Source organism: Oryzias melastigma, linkage group LG23 (assembly GCF_002922805.2).
Source record: "Oryzias melastigma strain HK-1 linkage group LG23, ASM292280v2, whole genome shotgun sequence".
Classification (NCBI taxonomy): Eukaryota; Metazoa; Chordata; class Actinopteri; order Beloniformes; family Adrianichthyidae; genus Oryzias; species Oryzias melastigma.
Genome location: NC_050534.1, coordinates 17,846,639 through 17,865,153, shown reverse-complemented (window position 1 = coordinate 17,865,153; position 18,515 = coordinate 17,846,639). Strand labels below are relative to the sequence as shown.

At 37.8% G+C, this 18,515-nt stretch overlaps 1 protein-coding gene across 5 annotated transcripts in view; it reads right to left on the bottom strand.

Moving 5' to 3' along the window:
* ppp1r12a (protein phosphatase 1, regulatory subunit 12A) overlaps positions 1 to 14,938 on the bottom strand; it is a 59,337-nt gene extending 44,399 nt beyond the window's left edge. The window contains exon 1 of one of the 5 annotated variants that reach the window (XM_024286605.2): positions 14,532 to 14,938. In XM_024286605.2, the coding sequence (XP_024142373.1) occupies positions 14,532 to 14,768 (237 nt within the window). In that variant the 5' untranslated portion in view covers positions 14,769 to 14,938. The remainder of the gene's footprint in view (positions 1 to 14,531) is intronic. The other 4 variants (XM_024286577.2, XM_036210174.1, XM_036210173.1 and 1 more) reach the window with 4 other exon arrangements.
* Between the last annotated feature and the right edge of the window lie 3,577 nt (positions 14,939 to 18,515).

The following is an 18,515-nucleotide window of genomic DNA, read 5'->3' as shown; positions in this document are numbered from 1 at the left end:
TTTTAGGCTATTTTGGAGTTTGGCTAATATTTCAGCTATGACCTTGCTATTTTGGCTATTTTAGGATTTTATTGTTTTTTATGCAAATTTGGCATTTAACTAATATTTTAGCTGGCTTTCAGCTTCAGCAATTTTAGTTACCAATTTCAGCATCTTCAGCCATCAGCACCAACATCTTCAGCTTCCAAATTCAGCTTACAACATTCAGACTAGCATTATCGCAGGTAGTGCTATATTATCTAGTTTAAATCTAATGATAGTTAAGATGTGTGCTATAGATTCAGTTTGCAATTAGTCGACTAATCAGAAAAAATAAATCGGTGATTAGTTGACTATTAAAATAATAATTTGAGGCAGCACAGTGTAGTGATGGCCAAGAGACGCTCATTCAACTTAGCGCTTAAGCTTCGTGTACAAAGAACATTTCTGGTGAGGAATCTGCACAACATTTTTGCCATGGATCCTAAACGTATCCAAGAATGGCGTGAGCAGCCGTGATACTGGGAAGACTGGTGCAGAAAAAGGGGCAACAAGCAAACAAATACTTGCTAGAGGTGCAAAGAAAGGGAGCGACGAATCAGAAGAACTGGTTTGAATGTGGATTTTTGAGCATAGACAGAAAGGTGCACGTGTCTCCATGAAATCGATACGCATGAAAGCGAAAAGAATCTCTGATACGGAGATTAATGATGCTTCAAAGAGAAAAGAAACCTTCACAGTCAGTGCTAATCAGAACGCAATACTCATTTCAATAAATCCTGAAATGTTTATCTGGCGTCGTCTGGATTTTGTAACAGAATTTCACAGCAAAATGAACCCAAAAGCCATCACCATTCAGTCTGTGATGGAATAAAAGCCCATCTCCAATAGAGGCCTGCCCAGCTACCAAATTTTGGGAAAAAAATGCTCAAGCTACTAAAGGCAAAAATGCATAAATATACATAACAAAAGACAACATAAAGTCTTCTTATGTTACCTTAATTTCTAAAAGATCATCTTACATTATTAGATTATTTTTCCCACTGAGCTGCAATTTCAAGAAAAAATGTCCATACTTCTTAAGTATTTGTCAAATGCACCCATACGAGGGTTGATGCGTATGGCTGCTGCAAGCTTTTGGGTTTTCTGGGCCCGAGGAGGGTCGTAGAGAGGAGCGACTGTATCTTAAAGGGCGCACAAGTGTGTGTTACAGTTCCTACGGCCACCTCTAGAGACATCAAGAAAATGGAACGTACCATTGTCTCGCATGTGGGGTAAGTGTATTGTCAAGTATTTGTAAGACTAATGAAAGTTGCTCGTACTTATGAATTCGGGGTGATACCGTCTTGGTTACGCCACATTCTAGTCGTTACTAAGGTGAGAGTACATGAAAATGCCAAACACACAGAGGACACCGTTAGGATGTCCACACAAACTACGCTCTGATTTCCTCATTTCTAATAGTCAGGCTGCATGCAGGGAGTGCAAACGTAACACATGAACACATGGATTCCTTTCACAGTCCATAGGATTTGGAGGGGTACAAAACAGAAAAAAACCTCTACGACCGCCTAGGTTTCACCTAATTCACCCTTACTTAACCTTGTGTGTTGTGTAAGAGTTCACAACAATTCATCATTCACTACATTCCCCTTGGAAAAAATCTGAATTAGCATTTTTGCTCTAAGGGTTCACCAAGCGGTCAACAACCTTGATATTTTGTGAAGGTCACCTGAACTCCGTACAGGTGCGCCCATTTTTCACCTGCAGACAGCCCATATCCACCAGTAAGAGTAGTTGTAACTAAGGTTTTAAAAACACACCTACACAACCACAAGAAACAACTTTCAAAAACAAAATGAAGAAACCACAACCACCTGCTAGAGCAACAGAAGAGTGAAGCTCCGCTCAAACCATCGTTTTCATCTATTGAAGAAGCTTTCCCAGTGGTCTTTAATTAGGATTTTTCTGCTTTTAGCCAAATTAGAAAAACCTATGAAGCTTTCTAGGACATAATTTCAGCAGAGCGACAGGAATTCGTTAGAAATTCGCCTCTGAGTTGTGGCCGAGACCTTTGGTGTCGAGTAGGTCTGCCACTACTTCCCATCATCAATCTGTTTAGTCTCTTTCCTGCTAGCTTACAGCCCCTCAGACCCTCAAACTCACATTAACTGTGCAACAAAAATGGCGAGCAATATTGAAACTATCCAGTGGTACATTTCTGAGCCAGATGACGAAAAAGACATACATGGATCTAATTGTCTACAAGCAGATACATGATAATGAAGCGAAGTAGGGAATTTGTGGCCTGCCGATTGTAGCTTCTTTTTCAAACGGTATTTATTCGTCTGCTCCTGATTCACAACAATTCTAATCAATAAATATTCAGAAATTATATTTAAACCAGCTCAATGGCCTTGTGGTAGAGTGTCCACCTCAAGACTGAAAGGTGGTGAGTTTTAATCCTAGCCGAGTCAAACCAAGGACTCTAAAAAGGGGATTCAGTGCCTGCTTGACACTCAGCATTAAGGGGCTGATTGGGGGTTAAACCACCAAATTGTTTCTTAGTGCAGCTGTGTCTGCAGCTCACCGCTCCCCCAGGGGATGGGTTAAATACAGAGAACAAATATCACACATCTAGGAGTGTGAAAACTAACAAGACTTTAACTTTAAAGATGAATTTTCTCCATCTTAAAAAAAATGCCATGCTAAAAACACAAACAAATCCATCCATCTTCGGTCACATCTTAGTTTTTCTTCATGTGACATCAAAAAATGTTTCCTTACTGCATGAGATGAAAGGATGCCAAAACTTTCTAGAAACATTCAAGGTTAAATACATTTATTAAAAACTTTAGATTTTTAAAAAGATTTTAAGCTATAAAACGTAGAACAAAGCAGCTTCTCCTGGAGCTCAGAAATGACCTCTAACTCTTCCCCCTTCCCTTCAAGGAGCCCGTCTCCCTACAACCTCCAAACCAGAATGAATCAAGGCTGCGGACTAGCTTACTAGCATACCAGTGAAGAAATTCCCAGATAAGTAATACTCCTAGCCTTGGGGTTTGAAGCATGGGTGCTCTGACCACTCCTCGCCGGCGACGTCATTGGCTCACAGGCGCACAGCCACTTCCACAAAAGGAATTCCTTCTTGCCGCCTGCGTGTGCATTCTGGTGTTTGCATTTGTGTGTCTTTGTGTGTGTGTGGGGGTCAAACGGAGCACAGTTTGAACATTAGAAAGCAACACTTTAGACGTGTTGTGAGACGACAGTCGGATCAGAGCGTTAGGTTTCCTCTCCAGATGAGGCGAACATCAATACCCCGTGTGTGTTTACTCGTGGGACAAAGGCTTTCTGCTACTGTGCAATTGGCAGGGTTTGGGAGGCCAGAGGGTATGGTGAGGGGGGTTATAGTGCTGCAGGACAACCAGCTGGGTCCCTAAACTGAGCTCAGTTCAGAGCTCTAGCAGACACACACACACACATTGCTGCAGCTACTAAGGACAACCATATATGGCGCTGGGATTCCCATGGAAAGGAGAGGTCCGGGATTGTGGAAGAGGGAAGGAAACGCCAGCCAGACTGTAACTGTACGTTTCACTTTAAGGCTCTCACTCGGGCAACCAAAACAATGGACCCATCTGAGCCAGGTCCGTTTCCATGCGAGTGATCCAACACTAGCCGGGTCAAGCAGAGAGGTCAGACGACCGTGGGTTAGGGTTAGTCGTGAGGGCTCAGTTGATACTTTCTAACCTTAAAGGCATTTCAGCAAAAAATAACAAAAAATCCAAATAAATATGAGTGATAAAGGTAGCAGACAACCAATCTGCATCATTTTTTATTAAAGTAAAAATTGAGACTATCTAAACAAGAGTGTTGCAAAGTCATCTTGACGATAGTTTCCGGAAACCCACAGACTTAGACGGTTTGGAAGGACATGCGAATAATCCCCGCACGTCCGTGTGTCCGTGTTGCGCTCGTGTCCGTGATGAAAAGCGGAGGGAGTGGAAGGAGCAAGCGAGGAAATGAGAAAAATAAACATCCACTTCCTGTTCCTCTGTAGCCTGAAATCTCCAGCACACAGAACCCTGCTAGCATCTCCACCACCACGAGGCAGATGAGCTCATTTTAAACAAAACAAGCATCGGATTAATGAAATTTATGATAAAAGTGTGGAAAATAAAAACTGTAAAGCACAGTAGGCTTTGATAGTCCCAATTTTAACTGCTTAATTTGCATTAATAATGAATAGTTGGTGCTCCGTGGAGCTGCCCGACAGGTTTCTGTTCATTAATTTTTCAATTTTACAGTCTGTTCACATGCCAGCTTCAATGGACTCTGTGACCTCAATTTTTACCCTATAGCATACAGACATGAAGCTTTGTTGGAGGCTAACATAAAAGGAATTCTGCAAAATAAGCATTAAAATTTGTTTTATCAGAAAGATTAGCACTATGCAGTCGTTGATTTGATTTAATACATTTTCTTAGAGATTTATAATGAGCTGGAATCTCCACATTAAAAGATATAATCATACAAAACAATGTCAGCCAGCATTGCTTAAGACTGACCCTTTCATTTTTATCAAAAGAAAAACAACTGGAAGTTTTTAAATCAAATAAATGACCCAACAACTCGCTGAATTAATTTTATAGCCTCTCAAATATTTTCATTTTAAAATAATAAGTGAAATTTACGCATATATGGTATGATGGTTCTGCAAACTTGGACCAAGTGTGCAACAAATCCTAATAGATGACGCACCTTACATTTGCTTTCTAACAAGCATAGAACAGACGGAGCGGACCAAACCAGCTGGGAAATTACTACGTTCCAAACGCTCCGTGTTCTAAACAAACGCAGCAGAACAGCAAAAGGAAAAAGCATCAACAGGAAAACAGCTGATCATCTGATTAATATATGAAACAGGGCTTCACTACCACATGTTTAACCCTTTAACAGAGGAGCGCTAGCTCCAGTGTTGACTAGGGCTAACAATTAGATGACTAATCGATTATTAAAATAGTCGCCGATTAATTTAATAGTCGATTAGTCGTTACTTTAGATCATATGGAGTCAGAAAGTGGTAAAGTTGAAAGTTATACTGGCAATATCCTAGCTTTTTAGGCTATTTTGGAGTTTAGCTAATATTTCAGCTACATGCTAGCTATGTTGGCTAATTTATGATATTTTCAGTTTTTAGTCCATTTTGGAGTTTAGCTAATATTTCAGCTACATGGTAGCTGTTTTGGCTAATTTTGGCCTTTGCAGGTTTTTTTTCAGTTTAACTCGAATTTTAGCTGACTATTAGCTTCAGCATTTTCAGAAATCAACTTTAGCATTTTTAGCAATCAATTTCAGTATTTTTAGCTATCAACACTAGCATCTTCAGTGGCCAAATTCAGCTTACAGTATTCACAACAGCATTATCACAGGTAATGGTATACATCTAGCAAGATGTGTGCTTTACATCCAGTTTGCCCATGACCCAATCAGTGGACTTAGTCGATTAGTAGACTATTAAAATAATAATTTGTGGGAGCACTAGTGTTGACGTTCTTTGAATTACCAAAACTCACCAAATGTTTACGTAATTACTGTAATTCCAGCAGATTCTAAAGCGGAGAAAAGCAGCTCATTGATGATATGTAAAACTTTAAAGTTGTGAAGGGTTAAGGCAATCAATGTAAACCAGTTAATTCTGATGCAGAAAAAGCGGCTTTGCACTGACATGCAACACTTTTTTAGTAAAAACAGAAAAAAGTTGCTTGCACAGATATGCAACTTATAATGCTAGTAAAGAAAAGAAAAGAAAAAAAACGGCAGCTTCATGCAGATAGGCCATATTTTATGCTAGTAAAAAAAATGCATTCTTATGAAGATATGCAACGCGATGCTAGCAAAAATAGGCAGCTTCATGCAGATACGCAACTTATATTAGAAAAAAAAAGTAAAAAAAAAAACAGCTTTGCGCAGATATGCAACACATTACAATAAAGAAAATATCCTCAAGCAGATATACCAGACTATATTCTAGTAAAAAAAACAGAAGCTTTACGCAGATTTCCAACACTTTACGCTAGTAAAAAAAAGCTTTACATAGATATACACACAACACTACACTAGTAAAAAAAATGGCAGCTTCATGCAGTTATGCAACACTACTATTGTAAAAAATTGCAGCTTTGTACAGATATGCAACAGTATATATTAGTAAAAAAAAGGCAGTTTTTCATAGATGTGCAACACTGCGCTAGTAAAAAAAAACTGCAGCTTTCTGCAGATATGAAACAATTTACGCAAGTTAAAAAAAAGAGGAAGCGACATTAAGCAAATATGCAACAATTCACATCAGTGAGGTAATTTCTTTTGTCTATGTCAGAATCCATTGGAATCACATTAATTCCATAAATTGTTGAAAAGTCACAGTAGTTCAAAAAATTTTTGTTGCCTGCCACATTTTTCACTTTTTTCATGTCTTGTACTCCTTCAGATTAACACAGTTACTCCACTTCCTATATAACTCCAACTTTGATTCATTAACTCCACAGAAAGTGTGAGAGCATTCACACTGAAGTGCTTGTTATCGAGTGAACCCAGACGCTTGTTCTGAAAAGCCAAACAAATCTGACTTTCCAAGAAAACCAACTGGTGAAGATCAAGTGTGATAGTGTGAACGTGCATTTCTCTTTCTGAACTGACTGGTTCCACTAGTCTTCTATCATTTATACCTTCAAGTTCTCACTAAACCACATTTGCCCACAAGACATGCTTGAACTTTTTTTATGCTCCAATTCTCAATGCAAAACATTTTTCCATCATATCATTTACCACATTTTGCTAGAAAATTCACTTTGAAATGAACCAGTTCCAAGAGACCGGGCGTCACTTGTGCAATGTGTACCAGAGTCAGAAAAAGAGTCAGAAAAAGCAAGCAATGCTAACAAACCTGCCACATGAAAGCTTACTAATGTGCAAAAAGCTGCCTCAAAGAGTTGCAAACTTTACATAAGTAGCTAGTAGAAGCTACGGACACCTGTCCAGGTAAAAATGTGAGTAAATCTGAACTACAGAACTCTATTCACAGGTCCGTCTGTGTTAGGATCGTCGTTTTTATTTTCAGTTGTAACACAACAATGGAAAAATGGCAACATCCTCTTTCCAACAGACAACACGTGCTCCTTCTTCCCCTTAATTGTGCTGCTCTATAAGTCGATGAGGAATGAACAGGATGAGGGTCCAGGTGTTTTCAGTTCAAAAGCAGCTCATAAAGAAATGCTCAGCGTGAGGCGTGTGATTGCTGCTACGCAAACAATAGCGGGATGGCTTCAAGAAGAGCTGGCCTAAATTTAAGGCAGACCCTATGTGCCAGAGGGTAGGAAAAAAAAAAAAAAAAAAGACAGCAGACAATCTGAAGTCACTCCACAAACATTTCATTGCAACGGAAGACTACAGTTTGAAGAACAGTTAAAAAAAATGCTGGAAAGGATGTATATTTGATTATTATGCAGCAACACTTGACAAAAGTCTTAGCAGACTGTCCCAAAATTAAATTAAAGTTTATTTATCAGAAGAAAATTGATATAAGACATCACTTGAGGTGGTAATAAGACTAAAATGAACATTTAGTAAAGGCATTGAATGCATTTGATTAAAGTCTAAGTTTCCGTTTTCTCTCAAAAGTGTTAATTTTGATGTAACAGCAGAGCAATGATCACATTCCACTGCAGATTTGGGCGTGCTATAATCTCTTTTTTACAGCCTGAAAGATACTTCTGCAACAGATCCCATCTGTCTGCAGCTCAGCTGATAAATGCGGCAGCAGGTTTACTTAACTCCAAGTCGAGTAATCCTTATTATTTCAAACCATATGAGGCAGATGCCTCTTGCATTTTATCCATTCAATGTCATATCGCAGCAGTGGGATAAATCAAGACGGAGTTCATAAAGATCACGTCTGTTGAATATTTTTAAACTGAGTGTACAGCTAATTCCACTCCGAACAGGCAGAAAGTTAAGCTCTTTTGACAGGTGAATTCCAACTAAAGTCCGTGGTTTAGGGGTTATAAAAATATTTTAAAAAAAAGATGATATTCTTATCAGTAATATTTCAATATACAAATAAGCCAAACATGATCAAAATGTGTAAAAAGCATCAGACACGCTTTCAAAACTGTTTACGAGAAACAATTTCATAAGATACATTTAAAATGAAAACATGAATGTTTGAAGTCGGAAGTGTTAATTTTAGAAAGCCATTAAAGAAAACAATCAACAGAGTGATCAGGCGTGTTGACGCAAACACGCCAACAACTTCCTCGTGTTGATTATAGTTTTGCTGGAGAGTGGAATGAAACCACGAGTGAAGAGCAAACGTCTGACAATTACGTACAAATGAATTATACATGTTGCAGGGCAGCATTTTTAACGTCAGTCACAAGGTATGTAAAGGTTAAAAAAAGGGCTCCAAAATGATTGCAGTCATTTTGGAGAAATGTGTGACGAGAAGCTATAGGGTCAGATAGAATGTGTCAGACGTCTGCATCTATAGCATGAATGCATTAGTAATAACAAGAGAATGGATAATAGATGTTTTCATGATTTTGCTAAAGCCATTTGTGCCTCATGCATAATCACACAACAATATGGAGCATTACAAATAGAAAACAATCACACATACTAAACTATAATATGCGTAGACACAAACAAAGGAAAGCATAGACGTAGATGGGTAGACTTTAGAGGAGAAAGGGGGTAAAACTGCTTCCACCAGACGAGAACAACAAAATCTAGACAATGTAGGTTCTAGACAATGAATTATTTAGCTATATTTAAATATATTCAACATTACATTAGGCATTTATGAGCAGCTGGCAATTCCATCTATGCACCCACCAAAAAACTTGCACAATTTCTGCCAGGGGGACCCCAAGGGGCTCCAGCGCCAACTGAGTGATATTGTCTCATCTAGGTCATCCTGGGGTCTCCTCAAAGTTGCCCCAAGTGTCTCCCAAAGAGATCCTCAAGCCATGTCAACTGGCTCTTATTTCAGGATGTCCCGAGACTTATCCGGGGTCTACTCATAGTCACTAATAATGACTCCCTAGGGAGGTATTCCAGAGACATCCCAAGTAGCTCCTCAGGCCACCTCAACTGGTCCTTCTTTATAGGTCATTCTGGGACTTCTCCAGGGTATCCTCCTAGTGGGACATCCCCAAAATGCCTTCTCAGAGAGGTATTCCAAAGGCATCTAAGAGATCCTCAAGCCACGTCAACTGGCTCTTCTTTCAGGATGTCCCGGGACTTCTCCGTGGTCTTCCCCTGGTCAGTCATACTCAGAATGCCTCCCTAGGGAGGTATTCGGGAGGCATCCCAAAAAGCCCCCTCAACAGGTTCTTCTTTCGAGGTTGTTCTGGGACTTCTTCCAAGGTCTCCTCCTACTGGGACATGCCCCAAATGTCTCCCTAGGGAGATATTCAAAAGGCATCCCAAGGAGATCCCCAAGCCACCTCAATTGGACTGATGTCTTGGGACTACCCGGATCTCCTCCTGAGGGGACATGCCCCAAATACCTCTCTAGGGAGGCATTTAAGAGGCATCCCAAAGAGATGCCCAAGCTTCCGCAATTGGCTCCTCTCAACGTGATGGAGCAGCAAGCTCCTCCTTGGTGACTGAGGTGAGGGAAATCGAGAGCTTTGCCTTTTGTCTCAACTCCTTTAGTACAATAGATGGAGAGCGACATTGACCAGCTAGCTACTCATGTAAAATGGGATTCCACCAATCAAAATAAGAAAATTATGTTTAAAAGAAAAAGACTTCAAAAATCGAGAGAACAGAAACTAACAAAATTGGTAGAAAAATGCAAATATTTCACTTTATCTTTCTACTTTGTTCTTTTAAGGATACAGGCTCCAGGTTTAAAGTCATTTTTGAAATCTCTAACTGCTGCTCCAAATCCAGATATTGCCTTAAATTTGAATTTATATTACATTAACAAACATTCTCATATATAGAAGACACCATGCAACAGAACGTTCTCCAATCCTTTTCCCTGTCTTTACAAATACACACAGAAAAAAAGAAGACTCTACTTCAAAGTTCAATAGAGCAGTAAGAGAAAGACTTGCAGCTGTGGTAAAAACTTGGAAAGTTGAGTTTTAAGGTATAATTGAAGAAAGATTTGTTAGAAGTAACTAGGACAAAAATAAAACCAAAAGGTCCCTAAATCTGTTTCCAGAAGATAATTCTTCCCGATCATCATCATGGAGCTCATTGATTAGGGTAAAACACTCCAATATTTTTTATTATAAGGGTTAACGCTAAAACTTTGGCATCTCTCTAACTGAGCTTTACTTAAAAAGTGTTAACTCTGAATTTTATGTTTATTATGTTGAATAAAAGGATTATCAATGACTTTACTAAGCTGATTTAAAAGCATATTCCCCGTAAAGACATTAAATTATGCATTTTAGCATTTGTCTAAATCCGCTAAAACAAAATGAAAACATATTCTAATTGAATTTTATGCTTTTCATATTAATATTTTATTCATAAAAATGAATAATTGCATGCGTCATTCTTGCAGTGACTTCCCTTTTGGACACAGACCCAAACGCCTGACAAATCAGAAGAGCTGGAGACTAAATGAGGAAAAAAAACAGCATTGAACTCTACAGTCAAGATGATGCAATAGTATTAGTTATGGCAGTAAAGCTAATTTGACTGTCCATGTGGGTCTGTAAGGTTCCTATCTGGAGCAGTCAGGCAGCTTTGGGGTTTGTAAGTGGATGTCATCAGGCTTTATTTATCGGGAGGAAAAAGGACACGTCCAAGGCGTTTCTCTGCTCTCCTCAAACCTCAGAGTCTGCGTGGAGATCCGCGGCAATTACGTAAACGTGTTGATATGACCTGGATGAAAAGAAACGCAGCCAATCTCCACATCTTCCGCCGCGTGCGATTTGTTCCATTACAGATTTGCTGAGGCTGACTCTCATTTCAGCCAAACACTCACAGTCTGTTATGCAACTCCCACTATGTCCATGCAAATCCTCCAACACAGGCGACTAGCAACCTTTCTAACCGTTGCCATGGAGACGGTGCAAGATAATGTTTGAAGTCCTCAAGGCTACAGTAACAGTACAATGTCAACAGAGAACAGAAGTATATTTTTTAACTCTAAGAGAGCCATGTCGTCTGAATCGTAATGGTGTCGTTAGCAGAACCACTCTGGTGCTGGTTAGGCTGAAGATTTTCCAAAGTGAAACTCAAATTTGCCTAGCGCCGTTCCATCGATGATGCTGGACCTTGGCATTGAGAAAAAGGAGGGAAAGCCAAAGGAGAAGTGGAAGGGAGGGCTGTAGGTGACAGCTGAGGAATGTCTTCTCTGTTCTCTCCTCGCTATGGTTTCCAGTGACGGTCACGAGAAGAATGCCCGAGCTCCAAATTCTGGAAAATGTTTGTGCACAACGACATGATGCTCAACTCTTCATCTCTAGTAATGCAATTGTTTCCTGCTGCACCTCTAATGATTTTTTCATAACAACATTGTGATGAGGTAATGACATACTTTGACTCAGTTTCTTTTATCAAATTATCTTTATTACTAGCTCTAAAATGACCAGAATTGGACCAGTTTTTTCTCTCTCTCTTTTTTGTGAATTTGGTAGTATTTTCCATTTGATTTTGACTCATTTCTTTTCTGAAAAATGCCAATATTAGAGGAAACTTGTCCAATCTTAGTCCCTTTTTCCATCCACCCAACTGAGGGGATAAAATTCCCCTTTAAACCAATACAAACCAGACATTTGGAGTTTTGTGATGGATTTATTCTGAAACTAACTTAAATCATAGCAACATCAAACAAGCTTTTAATCAGTAAACTGTGATAAACATGCAAAATGTAATTGTATCCTTTTAATTTATCAACAAATTGTGAATGGAGATCAAGAAGAATCAGGACTCTCAAAGACCCGCTCAGATGAAAATTGTGTTTTTGGTGTTTTTAAACACGTTCTTGTGGAATTTTTCTGTTGATAAAGGGTATATATTAAGAAAATTAAGTTTAAAATTGCATTCCTGGGTATTTCTTTAATCAAATTGCTGTGAATCAGGAGCAGACGGAAAAAGAAAAGTTGGAAAACAGCTTATTTGAGACGTATCACAAGCTCCCTCCTCCGCTCCATTCTGATGCATCCACTTGCAGACAAATAGATCCATGAACGTCTTCATTTTCCTCATCTGAGCTGGTATCTGGCTCAAAACTGTACGGCTGGATAGCTCCAATATCGTTAGCTAGAGGCTGTAAGCTTGAGAGAGAGCATGTAAACAGAGAGCTCTCAGCAAAGGGAAGAGGGGTATGATTGCTTCACTGCCCCCCACAACTTGTCCGAGAAAACAAGTTTTTGGCTAAAAACAGCATCATCATGATTAAAAGACAACTGACCATGCTTTTAAAATAGTTCAAAAGATGATCGGAGAGGATCTTTAAACAACTATAACCAAGATCTCAAATCTCCAGAATCCTTTTGTTAGTGTTCCGCCTGGGTTTGGCTCAAACCGTCGGCTTTAAACTTCAGGGCAGCCGCTTGGGAGCATTGTTTACGGGCCTTTCAGCGACAACATTTTTTTGAAAGTTTGGATCCTTCTCTGATTTACAAACAAAGTCAACCTCTGGCCTGAATGATATCAGAGCTTCAGCACAAAGCACAGCTTCAGACTGTGAGTCATATCCAAACTTAGTATCATCTCCTGAAACCCAGTTAGGAGAACTTGGGACAGGTTATTTATAACCACGCACCAGTCACTAGCGATGGGAGGGACGCCACTGCACCATGCAGGGAACTGTCACGTCAGAATAAGACAAAAGCCAGTATCTCGTTTCTATTTTTAGACTTTTTAATTGATGTAGCTTTATAAATCATAATATCTAAGACATCTGTTAATCAACCTGGACTACAAAAGCACAGATTATCATTAAATCCCAAATTACTATTGCTTAACTGCCTCCTTCTTCTTACATTTACTCTTTTCTAGTTATAAAATCACCACTTACTTCAAAAAAATAAAACTATCGATGAGCAGTAATGACAGACTGACGCTCTTGTAGCTAAATCCTGTGATAACTGGACAAATCAAAGAACAATGATGACAGGTAGAACAGAAAAAAGAGCAGCTAACTATGACCAGACGTGTGAATGTGAGCAATGTGATGACATGGCTGATGACCCAGCATTAAGCAATTAATGTGAGCTCAGACTGTCCTGGCAAAACATTATGTCAGAACATAAAACCAATTTTAAGAAAATAAAAGCACACAAACAAAACTTTTTTGCTCTGGTATTAGGATTAAAAACTAGAAAAATGTTGGAGTTTCACTATAGCAGATTCATTTGAATACATTAAAAACTGTTTTATATGTAGTTTCATGTGTTTCTATGAGTTTTGCTAAAGTGGCACAAACAAGCTACTTTAGCTACTACTATAAGGAGGACAAGTTTTACTTTAGCTCACGAAGGAGTGAAATTAGAACATTGTCTCTGTTAAAATGTTACATTTAAATCTGTTTTAGTTGTTTGGGGCTTACCTACAAAGATCCGACCTCTTAAGTCTCTAACAAAGTCTGGTGATACAGTAAGCACCGATGCTACGAAGCGAAGCTACGGTAGTTAGCGGGCAAATAGCTCGGTACGGGTGACTTTCCGGTCAACCCCACAAACCAAACGTTAAAATTTAGTCAATTCCTCGTGAAATAAACGAAATAAAAATGTAAGTTTGGAGTTGGCAGGTCGAAAACACGTCGTGTAAATGAATGAATTGAGCGTCGTTCAAGTCCAAAACAGCTAACAAGTTATCTTAGCATGCTAGCAGCTTTGAGCTAGCCCCTAAAAACAAGTTTAATCGTTTATTTTTTATCTAATTTTAGATCAACCATTGTGTAGGTTTAACACGCAAGAGTTGTAAAATCATAATTAAAGAAAAAAGGCTGTTACATCCTCCAAAAGAGTTGCCACAATTGTGGCGTAAGGGTATCAACAAAACGACTTTTACTGCTAACCAGGTATTAGCCGTCCACTGCTGGAATCAATTCTCCTTACAGGGATGCGTCTATCAATGGGAACGCTGGTTACTAAAGTCTATACTTTGACTTAATTTTAATCTATAATTACTACATTCACTAGAAAACAAAAGAAAAACACTAAAGTTTACTGTAAACTGCCCTTAAAATGACTTATTTTAACATGATGTACTGCAATTAGACTGCACCCAAAGCTGGGAATATACACAGCCGCTTATCGTGGTAAAAGTGGGATTATTTGAGGGGAAACTCGGCCAAATATGGTCGGTTGTGTTCGCTAAGGTGCGTGAAAGCTGTGTGCGGGGTACCCCCACGCAAGCTTCTTGCCCCCTCTGCGCGTCGAAAGGAAGAGGACTCGGTAGGTAAACAACGGGATGAGAATGGCTTCCACTTGACAGGTGTTCCAGGGAAAGCAGTAGCTCGCTATGAACCCCCGTTTGTGCGCGGCGGGGCTGGACGGCGGCAGGGGGCGAGCACTGACCTGGTGGAGCGCGGTGAGGCCGTCCACATTGGCATAGTTGATGTCAGCACCCCGGTCAAGCATACGGAGCACCTCCTCGGTATCGCCGCTTGAGCAGGCGGCCAGAAACACGGCGCCATCATCGAACTTCACCTTCGTCTTCTTCTTTTTGAAAACAGGAGGCTCCTGGTCCGTTTCTGAGCCCATCCATCGCTTTAGCTGCTCATTCCTTTTCTGCTTGGCGTCCGCCATCTTCATCCCCCTCCTGTCTCGGGCTTCTTATCTTTCTCCGAGGGAGGATATACTTTATAGTGCCACTATCCCACGGCGCACTGGGGCGTGGGAAGGGAGGGCTGGGGAGGAGGGGGAACTGAGCGAAAGAGGGCGTCTAAATTGTTTTACCAAATCTCGCGAGAACCAAAGTCCAGGATCTGCAGTATAACGTCATCATCAGCAGATATGAGGAAAGTGAGGGAAATATACGGCAGCCTCAAGGAACAATATTTATACAAAAATAAGCGATTATTATTATTATTACATTATTTCTAAATAAAAGGGAAAAACTAATCTTTACATAAAATTATAAAAATAATTAAGTATTAAAACAAAATTTAATATAAAATTATAAAAGTGTGATATGACATCTTTTTTTTAATTAATTGAATTTTTTACAAAAAATAAATGGAGGAAAAATAAAAGAAATAGCTAACTACAAATAAAAATAAATAAAAGTAACACATTTAAATGACTGATTACATCATCAGGACATGTAAGGAAAGTGAGGGGAGGAATCAATTTCAATGAAAGGAATCAATTTTTATGACACCAATAATACATGAATAAATAAATAAATAGACAAACAAACAGAATAATAGACCCTTTTCCCAGTGACGTCAGACAAAATGGCGACAGGGCAGTGAGCGTAATACGTAACTTCCGGTTAATGGATTTAGAGAGGGAAAACAAAGAATTGAACACTGTCGAACACATAAATAACAAAAGGTAACCTTACAAATGTAAATATTTATTTTTATGAAAGTCCTGCTGAACTGTATTTTCATTTCCTGTCTTAGATCGTTCACAAATCTAAATACAAATTTGAATAATCTTCAAATATTGGGTGTTTTATTCAAAATATTGACCTTTCATTTGACCAGATATTATTCTAATGAGTTCTATTTTGGCTGATGTTATTTGTACGTGTTTTAAGTGTGATCAAGCACTCCTGTGGACTTTTTATTGCACAGTAAATATTTCAATTATTGATCTGAGAAAATGTCATGTTTTAATCTGTATGTAACTTGTTGCCCTGTTGTTCTGTTTCTGTATTGCTGATGCTTAATCAGGTTGCCGTTTTAAATGAGGAATTGTTCTCAATCGACCACATTTAATACTTTCAGCAAAGACGCACATCAATGCATTGCCTGTACGCATTTTAATGGCTTCCCAGGATAAATTTACTTGTTATTTTAAGGGATAATTGTAAAAACAGGAATGGTTTGGTTCAGGGAAAATGTTAAGAGCCACTATCGATGATCTACAGTATAACATCATCATCAGCAGATGTAAGGAAAGTGATGGAGGAAATAATAATGAAAAAGAAGCGTTTTTGTCTGACATTAAAAAAATACCCCTTTTATTTGCTAAAATACACCATTATCCATGTACTCCTTTGTGCAGGCGGAGGTGCACATCCCTTTATTAGACATCATTTTTTCACAGTTCTATTATTATCAAAGCCTTTCATATGGGAGGGGACTCGTTTCCTGTTCTTTTCATTTTAGGAAGCGAAAGGAATTTTTTTTTCTGCAAACCAAACAAACTTTTACTGTACAGGTATTTCCCCTTTTGATTCCTTTCTTCCATGCATGAGTGCATCAACAAAAAAAATCTCTCCTCCAGTTTTGTGATATGTTTTTTTTTTGCATCTAAAAAAAAGAAAAACAAAAACATTGCGGTTACAGAGTGAAAATAAAACCAGTTTCACCTGCAGTGATTTGATGGATAACACTTGGTGAGCTTGGAATGTAGACTCGAGCACAGAGGTGGTCCACATCGACCTGTAGTAAAAACATTTTCTCCTTTTTTTGCACTACTAAATTGTGTTATTATTAGCAGGAAGTGTGTGTATTCAGCAGGAAGGGTGCTGTTAGCTTATCGCAGGCAAGTCATAGGGATAAAATGTGTGTTTTTTTCAGCGCTGAACTGTCATCACACATGAAAACGTGCCTGAAAATTGGAAACCAACCCACTGACGTCCAGAAAAACGACTCCAGCGAGAATGATCATTCAAAACAAACACTAAAAACAATGGCTCTGAGCCATTGTGCAAAGATACACAGACTCCCATCTGCAAGCTGTTCTTTGTGTCACCGAGGCTTAACTGCAGAGGGACTATTTACTGTCTCCAGATGTTGTGGACATGAGACACAGAGGAGCAGCTCAGCTGATTAAGAAGTCGTAGTGGGAAATTGCTGAGTCATGGGAATGTGAAACACCAACATCAGTGTCAGGAAGCTGTTGGCCAAAACCTAAAGTGCGTCGATGTTTGTAGAGTTTGGAAATCAATGTTTGGCAGAGAAAAGACCTTAATCCAGCCACATGGAGCAAGGCTGACAAAGTTACAAAAACTCATTTTTTAACATTTTAAAATCAGGCTTTTATTTTGTAATTCTCCATCATCCTCTACTTAAAAATGAGACACAATTACTTTTAGCAAAAGAAAACAAAACTAAAGATTTGTGACTTTTCATTACATAAAACCCAAAATGAAATGATAATTCAATTTTTAGTGATTTTATATTTATTTCATCATTTTATCTTCCTTAAAAAATGTGGGTTCAAACATGTCAGATGAGTATTATCTAGAATATATTTGTTTTGAATTTATGTGGCATTAATGTGGATTACACGTACAGAACCCAAAGTGAAGATAGAAAAACAGCAGAATATTTCAAGTAGATAGTTTTTAGATTAAGTTAAAGAACATAAATAATCTGTTAAAGTAAACTGCAGCTATGTAAGTAGGTGATGTTTTTATTTTAATTTAGTTTAAATTAATTTAAATAAATTTGATTAAAATAAATTTAATTTATAATAGTATTATTTAATTATTTGTTTTTGGTTTAGTTTATTTATTTTTCATTTTATTTATTTATTTAGTTGTTTATTTATTTAACTTAATTTAATTTATTTTTATTTATTTAAAATATTTATTTATTAATTTATTTATTTATTTAATGTAATTTAGTTTCGTTTAGTTGTGTTTTACTTAATTTAATGAATTGTATTTATTTATTTATTTTGATTTAGTTTATTTCTTTTTATGTATTTATTTGCTTGTTTATTCGTTTAGCTTAATTTTGTTTTATTTTGTTTATTTTATGTATATATTTTTATATTTCAATAATTTATTTTAATTATTTGTTAAATACTTTAATTTAGTTTCATTTATTTTTTACTTAATTTTGCTTAATTGTATTTATTTATTTATTTGTAATTTACTTAATCAATTATTCATTTATTTATTCATTTGTTTATTTATTTAACTTAATTTAATTTAATTTAATTTATTTAAAATATTTTCTTTTTTTTATTTTTTATTATTAGATTTATTTATTTATTTATCATTTTATTAATTTAATTTAATTTAATTTAATTTAATGTATTAAAACACAGTAACTTCTTCTTTGAGACAAATCATAAATCAAAATAACTGGAGCCAGGAGAGTTCCACTACTTACCACCAGGTGGCCTAATTACACCTGCAGTTTAGTCCTTATTTCTTTAATGTGAGATGAAAAAGCACTTTGTGATAAAAAAAATAAATAAACGTTGTGGAAAGGTAAACATGATCAATATTGCAGCTAATGTTATTATTTTTTAAAGTCTGATGTCAAACGTGACTCAACGTCTTCACACTGTATGTCGCTGGTTTGCAATGTACCATTAAACCAGACCAGAAACCACGCCTAGCGCCCTCTCCTCACGTCCAGTATTCAAAGA